The sequence below is a fragment of the Sander vitreus genome, chromosome 12 (genome assembly GCF_031162955.1).
Source record: "Sander vitreus isolate 19-12246 chromosome 12, sanVit1, whole genome shotgun sequence".
Lineage (NCBI taxonomy): Eukaryota > Metazoa > Chordata > Actinopteri > Perciformes > Percidae > Sander > Sander vitreus.
This window is the reverse complement of record NC_135866.1, coordinates 11093692-11108151: the sequence shown is the minus strand read 5'-3', so window position 1 is coordinate 11108151 and position 14460 is coordinate 11093692. Positions and strand designations below refer to the sequence as shown.

The window sequence follows — 14460 nt, the reverse complement described above, 5'->3', positions numbered from 1 at the left end:
TGCACGTGTTTTAGGCCTAATGTTTAAAGAAAATAGCGAGCCCCGTAATTAGTCACGACCTTTAAACAGACCTGTTGAAGCAGTAGTCACGACCATCATCCCACATCCTGTGCTCAACTACACAGTCAGACATAATCCCTTTAAAGTTTTTTTATACATTTCTTTTAAGGAAACCTACATTGTGCCAAGATTTTTGTTGTTGGGGAGCACAGCTCTAGGCTACTTTAAGTCCTAATTAAAGATCCAAAATGTGCACATCAATAGACCTAATTGAGGCTGATTTACGTTTTTGTAGTTGAAGGCATAATTAATGAATGTTACAAAAGTTTGACAAAATAAAACACTTTTTATTAAAAAGAAAAAAGTATCAATTTCCTAAAGCAATAGGTGACAGTGTAAGTAAAATGAAGGGACCCTGCAGAGTCCCAGGGGAATATGATCCATTGAAAAAAATATAGGAAATAGCAGAGTCTCATGGGCCAAGATTGTATTTATGGCACATGCTTCCTCAAGTCAATCATCTGAAATAATCAATAGGATTACATTTAAAACATGTGACAAACTATAGTTTTAATCACAAAGCATTTACAGTGTCAAAATAAATCACAATTTGAACATTAGAAAAGTGGAGTTGTTACATTTTTTTGATTGTCACAAATACTTAGGTCAAAATAAAGGCAGTCAACCCATTTATTTTTTATTTTGGAGAGTTTGTAAAATAGTTTTTAGATAGGGTTTAAATTCACATAGCCTACTTTGTGAATAAAAATATCCCTATTTAACCATAAATAAGAAACATGCGCAGAAACGAGGTGTGCTGGATTTTAATCAATATTTCTAGTCTTAAGTTTTTTATTACTATGACAATATATATATATATACTCTGAAATCCAGTTTCTAGCTATAGTGTAGTCCTCTACTGGATCTATTTGGTTTTAGATTTTTATTGATTTTTATTGATTTGTCGTTGTAATCCAAGTCCCTTGCAGTGTCATATTGTTGAACAATAGCTTGTACTTATAGCAGATGAACCTCTAACCCTGTTATCTCATGTAGCCATTTTGATATGTTAAACTGCACTAAAATACACACTGGCTATCCACCATGGGTTACAGTCCATCAGCAGTGTTTACAGGGGTGAATTATGATCCATGGCTGCAGGAGAAATGGCTCTGTGCCATGCCTAACTTCCCAGTCAGCGCTGGTTACGTCGGGCCGGTACGATCCGGAGAGAAGCAGTGCTTTCCCGGGTCATGAGCCGCGTCACATGGTCCAGACTGAGTCCAGCCACTGCCTCTCCGTTCACCTGCAGAATTTCATCACCGATGCTAAGGAGACCTATGTAGGGGCCTTCGCCACCACCGTCACCCACTTTCTCTACATACACACCTGGGAGGGAAACAATAAGAGGGGAAGAGGAAGAAGGAAGACAGGTGAAATAAAGGCAACGGAATGGTTGCATAGTGTAAGAACGAAGGGGCAAGTAGAATTTTAATAGAGAAAAAAAAAGGAAAAGGAAGATAGAGGTTCCCTTCGTGTTTAGTGAATCATACCTAACTGTAATAATTAACAAATCAGCTTTACCACGAGTAAAAGCATTAACAATTTTACATTTTAACAGTAAAGCCAAAGGCCAGTATTATCTGAAAAATGACATTTCAATTTAATTCTCTTCTATTCTCTTTTTTTCTATTCCATTTTCAAGATACACAACATATCATTGAAGAAGGGCCTGGCAGTTAGCTAGGGAAATAAAGTAACCACTGAAATGCAATAACTGCAAAACCTGAGTCTACATTTAAAGATTCCCATATTGTGAAAAGTGAGATTTCCATGTCTTTTTTATTATAAAGCAGGTTTAGGTGCTATATAAACACTGTGAAAGTATCAAAATGCTCAATCCAGAGAAATGCACACAGCCCGTATTCAGAAACAGTGCCTTTAAATCAGCCGTCAGGACTTCTGTAAGGTTGTTATGTCACAACTATACAATATATAGGTAGAAAGTGTTGCTACAGTGCCAGTACAGTCATTCCCCGGCTGCAATGACGGTGCAAAGATGCAGACAGCGCAGATATGGAAGATGCGGAAACGCTTAAAGAGACAGGACGCTAAAACGGGGCGATTCAGACGGAAGGTGAATAAAGGTATATTCAGACAGACATAAGAAAAATAATGTTTTGTTTTTTTAACCTTAAAACATGTGAACATGTTCTAGTAGAAACCCCAAATACAAGATTGTCCCCTTTAGAGACAATGTGGATTCAAAAAGTTACCTGTGTCTGGTCGACCTTTGCCCCTTGAGATGACGAAACCAAAGGGACCATTTGGGGGTCTGACGAGCTCGAGGAGGAGGGTCCCATCAGGGAAAGCATGGGTGACCCGGCCCACGGGACGTGCGATTCTGGAGGCAAGTATATCTTCAACACTCAGGGCCTCGAGCTGAGGGCTATCAGGGCTGTAACAGGAGAGATTTAGCTCTCGTTATTCAAAAATGAATGAAGTAAAACAATGTAGGATGTGGTTTAATAGCATATGTGTTTTTTTTTCTTTCTCTCTGTCTTTCTCTCTACTTTATATTTCTATGCCACTTACCTGGGCGCCAGACCATACGGTATCTGCACCTCTCCCAGTATTGTCGAACGTTCTGTTCTTCTCTCTAAACTCTGCACAGAGGAGGCTTTGCGCAGTTGGGCCAGTGGCAGCACCTAGTGGCAAATAAATGGCACTGTAACAAATTGTGTTTTTTCATACTGGAAAGATTCACCAGTTTGGCTTTTGGAAGCATAACTTTTTGGTTCTAACACCCCTCTTAAACTAGCAAGTGTGTGTTTGGCACCACACATACACATTATGCAAATAGACGCTGTGATTGGCTGAAACAGAAAGTTGTTTACATCTGTTTAGTGTACTCTTACAGCTGCCAAGAGGACAACAAGAATGGCTACCACAAAAAGTGCAAGAAAACAACCTGAAATGCATTATCTGTGCTCCCATTGTCAGGCACAAATGTTGGTAATACTTCAAAGCCTTGGTTGGTCCAATGTGGCAAATACGTAGTGAAAGGTACTTCAAAGCGGAACTGGAAGTTTAAGGACGTTTTCTGCCTACGGCCTTCCCTTTTTGAGGTAAAAATAACATCTATTTGATGTGGTGATATAAAACCATAGATGATACAAAGCAGCACAGCAGTCCTGAACAAACGTGGCCTGAACAATGTTTGCTACTCTTGCTCACCGTGTGCAGCGTTTGCAATGAGGGTGTCCTCTGCATGCGATGGTCTGCGATGCTCTGCAGTGGTCTGCGCGTGGGGCTTGGGGAAGCAGAGCAGACCCGGGGGGCAGCGGGTATACTGAGCTGTTCCATGCTGCTGGAGCGGCCTCCTTTCACCAGTCTACCCATACTGTTCAGACCAATGGAGGAAAAGAAGCGTCGCAGGAAGAGCTTTGGCCGTCCATCCAGCTTTCTGTACAAATAAAGTTAGACATATATTTGACAGTGATAGAGACTCAAAATGTATTATTATAGACATAATTACATCCCCAACTTAACAAGGGATAGAGATTGTTTATGAAGAACTGTAAAATTATTATTTATAACAAGTAAGGGTCTTCATTACCAGAAGAGAGCAGGATTGTCTTGATATTCACAGAATATTTTTTAATAACGACATCCTGTGGACTGTAGTAGGTCAGGGTTTTAATCCCCTAACTGCTACCAGTCTGGCACGCTCAAGCCGTTTTGGGAACAGCATGGTGGGGGCAAAGGATTTATTGCCTAAGCTACGACAAGAGCGTTGTTATCTTGGCTTACCTGGACCCGTCAGAGTTTTCCTCCCATATGGCCTCAGCTTTCAGATGTTCTGCTCTCAACAGCTCCGCTCTGAGGTCCTCAGCACGCGCCATACCCAGGCCGCGCAGAGCAGGACGACACTCAGGACCAGAACCAAGATCACTCAGACCTGCTGGTAGAAAAGGATGTACTGAGTGGTTGTCAAAGAATCATTCTCACATATTATTTTCTATTCTATTCTATCGCATTCAACTCTGGTCTGTTCTGTTCTATCATATTGTATTGTATTTATTTTTCCTATTCTATTCTGTTATGCAAAGGTTGAAATGAGATTATGTGAATTCCTTAAACTAATTTCAGTTTGTGATATTTGAACTTCTGCAGAAAGTAAAGTTCTAGGTCGAAACAAGTCCTGCATTTAAGTACAATTTTAAGATCTTGTTCTTTACTTGACGAGTAGTTAAATGTTACTTTCTACCACTTTCTACATATACATGTATATAATTCATCGGGAATAATAATCCAATAACATAATATTCTATTCTACGTAATGATTACTTTTATATTTAAAGTGACTATATGTAACTTTTAAATGTTTCTGAAACTGTGTAATGTTCCATCAGATGATCATAAATGACCTGTAACAGCAAACTAGACTAACAGTGAAAAGAACACTATTTTTATATAGTTTTTATCAATGCCTCTGCCCGGGTCGCAAATTTTTTTTGCAGGATGGTAGGGGAAGAACCCACCCCACTCTCCCTCTGAATGACTAGTACTCGTTGCCTGCTCTGGTGGGATTGGTTATGTTTAGGCAAGAGGAGTGGGATTGGTTATGGTTAGGGTAAGAATGTCAGGGTTAGCCAATCAGGGATGAGGTCCCTAATGAATATTCATGAGTCTTCCCCTACTATCCAGCAAAAACAAAACTCGCGCCCTGGTCCGATTTTTCCCGCAAAGTCACAGAATGATTTACGGCAGGTAGACGGCACTACAGTAACACATTCAACACAAAAAAAGCCTGTGTTATTGTATCCAGCCAGGTAAAAGGTAGCAGGAGATGACTTAATGTAGGCCTAATTGTATTTAAATTTAAATAAAGTTATCTGCTGTAGTTATGGATGTTACTGGGGCAAAGAAGAAAATTAAACAAAGAACAACTAAAAGCTAAAAGGGAAAGTGAAAGACAACGGACGAAACAGAGTCAATCTCGGTCGGGCTTTCAACAGATGGAGACAATTACAGGTTGTACGTAAGTAGCCGACATTAAATTATGCCCCCCCCTTCCATTTAACGCAGACGTTTTATTCCTTTTAGTCCGTGTTTGTGTTGGCCGACTATTTTCACTTGTCCCCCTGTACTTGTGTAAAGCGTCCTTGGGTTTCATGAAATGCGCTATATTAATCTAAGTTATTATTACGTTGGCTGCTACAACAAACTCTTATTGCTTTGGCTCGTGACACAGTGACAGTGATACCCGGTTTAGCTCACAAGACATCCAAAGTAGGCTAAGTTACCATATGCAACACTTGAAATGCAACAATGCATCTGCAACGTTTTCTCTTATTGTAAATGAATGATTATTTGTCTGAGAAAAACATTCATCGCAACTACATGACCTCCCCGTATCGCTATTTCCTAGACCTTCACGACAGCAGCTGTGTTAAAACCACTACTGCTTTTGTCCAAAGGGGCCACTGAAATCAACACAAACTGAAAGTTACATATAGCCACTTTATACGTTTTGCTGATAATACTTAATTAAATACACTTTTTACTATAGGCTACTATTAGCATACAGCATTTTTATGTTGGCATTGGTAGTCAAGAATAGAGTACTTCTTTCCAGAATAGTAAATCCTCTCATATGAATGAACAGTATTATTTTATGATGTAAATTACAGAAACTACAGGTACTGAAATCTCTATGTGACCTTCCAGGGGAAATTAAATCTATCTATGGCTCTACTCATCCTCAATGACTACTCACCTGTGCCATCTGGAGTGGCATCCCAGACTTCAGCCGCTGGTAGGTCCGTGGTCCGGGGTGGGGAGTACCTCAAGGTGGAGGGCCTGATATAGGGCACTGGGTTGCTTGTTGCAGGGGTCCCTTGGGCTACAGCCACTGCACACTCCCTTCTTGCCTCTGGAGAGTCCAGGAGTGCAGAATGCTGGGGTCCTCCCTCACCTCCCTGATTTGAGGTAACCTGGAACTGTACTGTGGACTGACCTGCAGCAGAGCGGTTTCTTGAACTTGACTTCAGAGCTGACTTTATAGGCAGCGATGGGGGAGGTGATTCCCTCAATCCATCAGATGCCTCCAGCAAACGGGGCTCCAGAGCGACGGGGCTATCTGGGGCAAAGGACACAGCTCTGCTCAAGTTGAGCCTGTTCCTGGGATTTGAGTTACGCCGCTGAGCCCAAGACGGACCGTAAGGGCCATGGCCAGACTCCAGCCGACTTTCTCCTTTCCTGCTCCTTCTCCTAAGTTTCCCAAACCCTGATGATTTCCACCCTGTGCTGCTCTCTTTATTTTCCCCTAGCACGAAAGCGCCGGCAAAAGTGACAGTTAGAGGAGCTTTAGGACGAGTACTTGCCTCTGGCTTGCTATGAGGCACCCAGCGAGGAGCCACCTTCACCCGTGGGTCCTCAGGCTGCTGTGGCTCAGTGTTTTTTTGCTCTGACGGTGATGAGACAGGCTGAGGCTCCCTGACTACAGAGCCACATGCCTCACATTTCTTCACCAGCACTATTATCTCTTTAATCACTGTTGTGGGTTCACCACTGACACCCACAACTTCTTTCTTCTGTGAAGGAGGCATGGAGACACTTCGATGGCTTCTGCTCCTCTCTGAACCACTACTGCTAGAATCTGTATTACTTTCTTTACTCTTGGACTTGGGCAAGCCAGGCCTGCTACGCTGTCTCACTCTATCCAAGTACCGAAACTCTGCTTCTTTCTCCGATTCGTCCTCGAAGCGCACCCGTGTGGGTGAACAACCATACCGTCTGGATCGACAACCTTGGTCACCGGGGGAAGTGTCTCCTTGGTTGGGGACAAGGAAGGGACCAGATACAGTTTGAGCTGCGTGATCTTCTTTGGTTTGAACAGCTTTCTGCACTGGCGTTGAATTGGTAGACTCAACTTGCTGTTTCTTTCTGCAAGAAATAACATGGAAGTGCATATTACAGACATTTTAAAGCAACATATTTTGTCTATAAGAGAGTTACACTTGTGCTGAACTGACTTGTAAGCTAGTATCTTATGAAAGTGAAGCAAAATTGAAAATGAAACTGAATGTCAGCCCTCTCTCAGCAACAGACCAGGTAGATAAAAGACCTCTTCAAAATAACATATATATAATACTTTTTGGTGATTAAATAAACAACATACAGTACATGTAGTGGCTACAGGTAGGTTTGCTGCACAGTCAATGTAGGATCCAATGCAAATGCTCCTAATTCAATATTAAGGGAATGCATCCTGCTGATATACTGTAAGGTAGCCTGGCATTGCCAGACTAATTCGCAAATGCGTATGCATCAATTTCCAAGGAGCGTTATCAACTGTGCAGACCAAAATGCCATAGACTGTATAAAATAGCGCAGGACGCAATTAGATAGACCTACAACCAATCACAGCAACGAAACGACGTAGCACTGAGTGACACATGCAGGTTGAGGAGGTGCTTATGGTCTGTTTTGAAGCAGGAAAAAATAATCGCGGATGAGTCACAAACTTGATCAAATTACAACTACACAATAGCCTACACTAAAATGTGTGTCTGAAAACATTTTAGGCAAGGAATAGGCAATACAGTAACAGAATTTTTATTCATATTTTATCAGTGCTGACTAGTTTGAATTTAGTCTATATCGACGACGTTTCATTTCCGGGATTGTTCCGGTGCCTGCTGTAAATTCCGACAGATGTCCCTCATTTTGGCCAGATGTCTGTCACCTTCCGCTTTCTTTGTGTTGGAATTTTATACTCTAGTGGATTTATGAGGACTATGGTTAACTATGGTTCACTATCTGTCCAATCTGCGTTTTCTGATGCACGACTAAAACAACCTTTGAACGTACACATGTTCCACCAAAACAAGTTCCTTCCCGAGGCTATTTTGCAGAGGCGCCATTACTCCGTCTGGTGATAAGTTCCACCCAAGCTGATTGTGATTGGTTTAAAGAAATGCCAATAAACTCCTCCGCAGTGCTGTGGAGGAAGGTCTGGCAATGTGAGACTAGTTTGAAATTGATCAAAGTTTTGTAAGCCTGGTAAGTTGCAGTAGAAGAAGAATGCCAGTTATGTTCAGTAACTACATTCAAGCATGATGCTCCTCTATCAGTCATCATCTTAAACCGGCCCCACATGAGGTAAATAGTTGTGATTGGTCCGCCCAGAGCCTGGTCGGCTGTATTTCTGTCTGAACAGGGAGGAGCCAGACGTATCTGCCAGAGCAAATGAAACATGAGCAGGGCAGATTTGTCTGCTTCCCAGGCTAGATATAAGGGGATTTCAGCAAACAAAACTGTGTGACGTATACACTATTACATGAACAGAATGACACCAAACATTTTCTCAACATTGTAATTACAAAGCAGGTCAGGTTCCAAAGCTTCAACTTATTTTCAGTTATGCAACATTAGCTTTGCTAAAACATGCCACGTGCAAGTGAAGACATGCAGAGAGGAAGATGAGGATGGAAAGCTGAGGGATAAACAGATAAAGGAAACTAAAAGACAGAGACAGTGATAGCATCAAAGCATCTTGCATAAAAGTTATTAACTTGTGATAAATGGAACTTGTTATCACACCACTGATTCTGTGGATGCAAAACTGCACAAACACAAGTGGGACATTCACAGTCTCTAACATCTAACTTGTGAATATGCCAAAGAGGTCATAGCCCATGTAAGTAGATACTTACACGGTGTATCGCTGATCAGAATGGGAGCGCCTGCAGGGGCGATCGCCTTTAATGTGATTGGAGCGAGCCTTGAGTCGTGCTCGCTCCAGAAGAAGCTTGGCTTGCTCATGTCTTGGGCTCAGAGGATGTTCATCACTGATTACAAGAAGTGACCTAATGATCGAGAGAAAGATGAAATTAGAAAAAAGACAAAATAATTTAGACGGTGAAAACAGCAAGGGAATGTATGGAGTTGAATGTGATGGTTATAGCGCCATCTGTTCAAGTGCAATTTTATATCTGATGAAGTCTTTACATGTGCAAAGCTTATGATGTGTTGTGACATATCCAGCAACATCATATTCCCTGCGGATTGATTTAACATTGAGTAAATCAAGCTGCGTGTCCTAAGCTGTTTTATGTAATATAGACTGGGGCGTGGCATCGGTGGTGAGCAGCAGAGAGAAACGTCATCCTTCCATCTATCTCTAAGCTCTGCATTGTGCTTCATCGTCTGTAGTCGTCTTTATCCCCTGGCCCAGTGATAAAGATAGCATGATACACCAGCCATGTGGATTATCCTTGTAATGGACTGAGTGTGATTCATTCTCTCCTGGGTGTCAGGAGAAGAACATAAAGTGTTTCCATAGATTATAGTTTGTCATGTAATTTTTTGTATCCCAACAAACATGGTATAATTAGCAGTTTTGGTACCTCATGCAGCTGTTTCATTCTGCAGTTAATAATGATGATGACCATAATGCACTCTATAATAATAATAATAATAATAATAATAATAATAATAATAATAATAATAATATGGCCTCTAAAATATTGCCACCATTGCAAAAGATAAACTGAAAACTTGATCAAGTAATGAGCCAAACTTTATGTTTAACAAATTGATTTATCTATCTATTCATTTTGTTTCACTTACGTAAAATCAAATTATGGCTGGAAGAAATAGTCAAACTTTCTCACCTGGAGAGAATACGGTTCTCGCTATCAAACAAACTGAAACAGTTCAACAGGATTTGGCATCCCCTTCTCCGATACACTGATAACTCAGACTGAATAGTTGTATAATATTGATGACCCCGTTTGGAGTTACATGATGTAAAGTCCAGAGGGAAAGGTTGGTGAGATAAGGGGGTAGCTGTGTATATGTCATTTTTTTGTTTAGTTTTTGTTTCTAACTCTCTGTGAGGACAAATTTGTAACACTAAATTCTTTTTATGACAACCCTTAAAGTATGACGTTTTTGTCTGGGGACTCATCCACAATGATTACAAGGTTTTGTAGGACTTCATCTCTACTCACAAAGTATCATAAATACACAAAAGTGAATATCAGCTTCATCAATATACTGTATTTGATATTTATATTTCTTCCTGAATATATTCTATTTGTATGAGTTGTTTATGATATTGTTGATACTGTTTATATATTTGTTTGAAACTCCAGCAGCTTCAATCCAGGAAAATACAATAGACTCTAAATTCCCACAAGTGTAGCTGTAGAGTGTAATTTATAAGGAGAGGCTATAAATTGTGCATATAGGACTTATATGTCACCACCCCTGCCAAGTACGTAAAGAAGCTTTGAATTGCTCACCTCAAATATGGTTCAAGTTCTTGAGCAAGAATGGCTGAGTCTGAGCTGTCTGAAACCCCATGGGCACCTGGGACTGGCATAACACAGAGAGGAAAAGTACATATCACAGCAGATCTGATATGAATACAATGTGGATGTAAAAGCTTTAAAAGTGATCCAAAGGTTTTATGCCCACAAAACATGGATTTACTGTCATTGTTTCCCTCTACATTTAGCTAACCTAGTGTATTATTCTAATTTAGGGTTCTGTTCCTATTAAGTGTCTCATGTAGTGCTTGCTTGGGGGAAACACTACTGCCACGAAAGCCATCAGCTATAATGTAGTCTTGCATTGCCAGACTTATCTCAACAGCGCTGTGTCAGCGATGGAGTATGGTCCGGCTACATGGCCTATCTATTCTGGGATAAGAGAAAAAAAGGCTCTGGCTTGTTTGTATTTCTTTAAACCAATCACAACTGTCTTGGGTGACGCTAAGCCCCTATAGTGGAGATAGCGAAAGGGGAGGGGCATCCGGCATCGGCTTTATCCCAGCAATGTACATCCGTTATGCCAGCAGGGACATGTTGGTATTAAAATAATTGGGTCTTAGTAAGATCACAAGGATTTTCATAAACCTTCATACCATTGCATCCAGTGACAGTCTCATAGGTTATCCCTGACTGATCCTTAATGTCAGTCACAAAAACAACACAGGTTACGCAACCGCTGAAAGACAGATAAACGCAGATTTCCCAGAGACAAGAGGGAAACATCACCTGATCATCATGGATTTACCCATCTGGATTGCACTGACTGTATTGTTATTGACACACTCAGACACGCACACACGGGACACATATACAGTATCACAAATACATAGTATGGGAAAATACAAAGTCTGTCATCTAACATGACTACAAAGACATCCATTAGCACACAGATAGAGCTACAAAAGCAGGGACACTTCCCCCACCGCTTTGTCTGCTAATAATAGCAACATCCTCATGCACATCTGCACATCTGACATCTGTTCAACACTGAGAATCAGCCAGGTTACATACAGCATTTCTATAACATCATCGGTAGACAGACAAAGGCTTTCATAAGGAACTTTGAGAGTTTGCGAAAGCTGTCAAGTATTCTAAACAGACAAATATGTTAAAAAATTTTTGGGAGGGATGAATTTCCTATCTCCACTCTGTAACAGCAACAGACCACCTGACCAGCGAACAACATTTACTACATTGCCCAACTTAGTGAAAAAACTATGACTGTTTAAAAAGAATAAACCGAATCTTTCATTTAACATGTGGGGACTGTTGTCTAACGTCTATAAACATAGAGGTATGCCTCTTTCTGCTGGGTTTTTGGTTGTTTTATTTTAACTTACACAGCAGAATGTAATAGATTGTTATGGCTCAGAGTCAGACACTTTAATGTCACAGTCAGAGGCTTTACAACACTTTGTCAGCAATCTTTTATGTAATGCAATCCTTTTATCAACAAACTAAAAACAAAACACCTCAAGATGAGGAGGGGGATCTTATCTGTGACTCGGCCCCAAATTGGTCTCTGAAACCCTTAAGTCAAGCTTTTTTTCAAGCCTTTTTTATTATACTTATTTATTTGCAAAGTTTTCAGATTTAATACATACCATTTTCCTTAACCGACTTACCTTTACAATCCACTCTGCATGTCGTGTCTCCATAATAGCCGGGACTTTCTCCCTCACTCTGCTCTTTCTCCTCTCTGCAGTTTTGTTGTCTTTCCCTTAACTTTGCATAAGCTCTCTGCTTCACCTTCAATTTCTCATCAGCAGAGAGCAAATCACTTTGTGAAGACATGCTCTCCCAGCTGTCTGAACTGCACAGTCCTTTGGCTAGGTCAGCATCTAACTCCTTCTGCTCACACCTGTCCAGGTAGCACTCCACGCTGTCCGAGTGTTTGAATTCTGAGGATGCTTCACTATCATCCACCACAATTCCCACATCGCTCCTGGTGCCTCTTTCGGCTGGTTTAGACTTCCTTTGAGGCTCTGCCAGTGCTTCTGTCTGAGTATGGTCCTTCAAAGGTAAGGTGGTGGGTGTGTTGTTAGGACCAACACCATTTAGAAGCAATGTTTCAGGGCGTGCCACTCTCCAGAAGCCCTTGGGTGGTGCCCAGTGTCTGGTTGACGTGGAAGACGAGGAGGAAGAAATGGAAGATGTTGTAAAAGCAGTGGAAGCAGGAATGGAAGAGAGCACAGGTAGAGGAGGAGGAGGGGATAGGTCATCCTTACTGCTGCTCGAGTTATCAGACAGAAGACTCTCCAGACTGGTGCCCTCCCCGAGCCCACAAAGCTGGCCTGTCAGAAAACTGACCTGGTCCTCATTTCTCTCTGACCTCTCGTCCTCAGCTTCCTTTCCTTCCTCGAACACCTTCTCTCCTCGTGCTTCAGCTGGAGGGCTGTGGATCTGGAAGCTGACTTGCACCTCTACCTCCTCCTCTTCATCACTACTGCTCAAGTTCTTTGCAGCACCTGATCGCCACGAGAGGGCAGGCAGAGATACCGGACCCTTTCCTCTGGGCCTCTGTCTGAGAAGGACTTCGGATGAAATCTGCCCAGTTGGACTGCTCACTAAGACCTCTGTTTCCAACCTTTCTCTTTCTTTCTCTAGATCTCTCCCTCTTGTCCTTCTCTGTGTGAGTGACTTCACCTTGGTCTGTAGTGCGTGCACAGCAGAACTCTGAGGAGGAGGAAGTTGGGTGCTCAGAGAGGGTGCTGGGAACACAGGTTCAGGGACAGGGCCAGTGATGAGTCCCCAATTAATGGGAATCCCAGTAGGTAAAGGGGAACTGGATTTTTCTTGGATCTTATCAACCACCTTCTCTTCTTCCATTGGCCAGTCATGCACAGAGTAGCCCAGACAGATCCTATAGATAAAAAAGGGAGGTTTTGTATATGCATGAGGACAAAACCATGTCTCTTACATCTGTTCTACATCTCTGTTACCAGCTACTTTCTATCTGATCTGCCTGGTGAGGAGATATGTAATGTGGATTCAGTCATGTTGACTTATCCACTGATTACTTCGCAGTGCACAGGATAATCCTCTAGAATGAAAATAAGCAACTGCTGCCTGCAACTGAGCCCCTGCACAAAAAAACAAGTTTGTTGTCAAGCAAAATCAACAATATGCATGAAACAAAACTGTCTCTATAAATGAGTTATACATATTCAATTAAAAAGCAGAGAAAAAAAGAATTATTCAGCCTTAAGAAATTTACATATTCAAAGATGTTGTGTATATAGGCCTACTGTAGATCATAACACCTTGCAATAGGCCAATACAACATGTCATAAACATTATGAACAAAGTAACCTTCAAAAGACATTCACTTAAGCCATATTTAGTTACATAAATGGGCTAACATACACAGTGAATAGTGTAGGCCACCTGAATATTTAGTGAAGATGGTGTCCTTTAAAACAGAGTTCCAGCGTTGACCATGGTAAGAAGGTTATCATATAGATTCTGGTGGAACTGCACAACTGTAAGTTAGCCCACCATCCATTCTAAAACCTGCGCCAACCGTACAGATATGCAGCGCGCATCCTCAGGTCGGTCGCCAACATACTCGAGAAGACGGAGAAACTTTCATCTTCCGATAAAAAGGGAAACCAAATGCATGCACCATCTCTCACTGTTTCTCCAGATCCTTGTGTTGTGCTTCCGCTCACTGTCTACACTGCTCCTGGTCCAGGCAGTGTCAGGCGAGCCAGCGGCATCTCAATCATGATTGGTCCGGTAAATCCCTTCAGAAATCAGTGGGATTAGACAAAAATGGAATACAAAAAATGCCTGCTTTAATTTCGTCCATTTCTAAAGAACCCGTTGCATAGTGAGCTTGTTGCGTAAGTAGGCATCCAGACACACACACACACACACACACACACACACACACACACACACACACACCCCGACCCTGCACACATGCAGTAGGCTAAGCCAATGACAAAACACAAAAATGAGCTTCAGCGAGATAGCCTACCCACAACTGTGATTCCTGAGATAGTTGGATGGTTCTAAAGATAGGCTACGTGTTTTTGAGAATATAGCCTTATTTTAAATCGTAAAAACATCTGTCGGCTGATTCTTATTTGTCAATACCTCATCCCTCCCT

General features: G+C 41.6%; 1 protein-coding gene across 1 annotated transcript; it reads right to left on the bottom strand.

Annotated features, from left to right (window-relative positions):
* Positions 1 to 326: 326 nt before the first annotated feature.
* On the bottom strand, positions 327 to 13205 carry LOC144526325 (uncharacterized). Its single transcript, XM_078263738.1, has 9 exons — positions 11972 to 13205; positions 10317 to 10389; positions 8724 to 8876; positions 5783 to 6951; positions 3814 to 3961; positions 3238 to 3466; positions 2596 to 2708; positions 2277 to 2458; positions 327 to 1389 (listed from the first exon to the last, which is right to left on the bottom strand). The coding sequence occupies exons 1-9, from the start codon at positions 13173 to 13175 to the stop codon at positions 1196 to 1198; spliced, it is 3465 nt and encodes a 1154-aa protein (XP_078119864.1). The 5' UTR covers positions 13176 to 13205; the 3' UTR covers positions 327 to 1195.
* Between the last annotated feature and the right edge of the window lie 1255 nt (positions 13206 to 14460).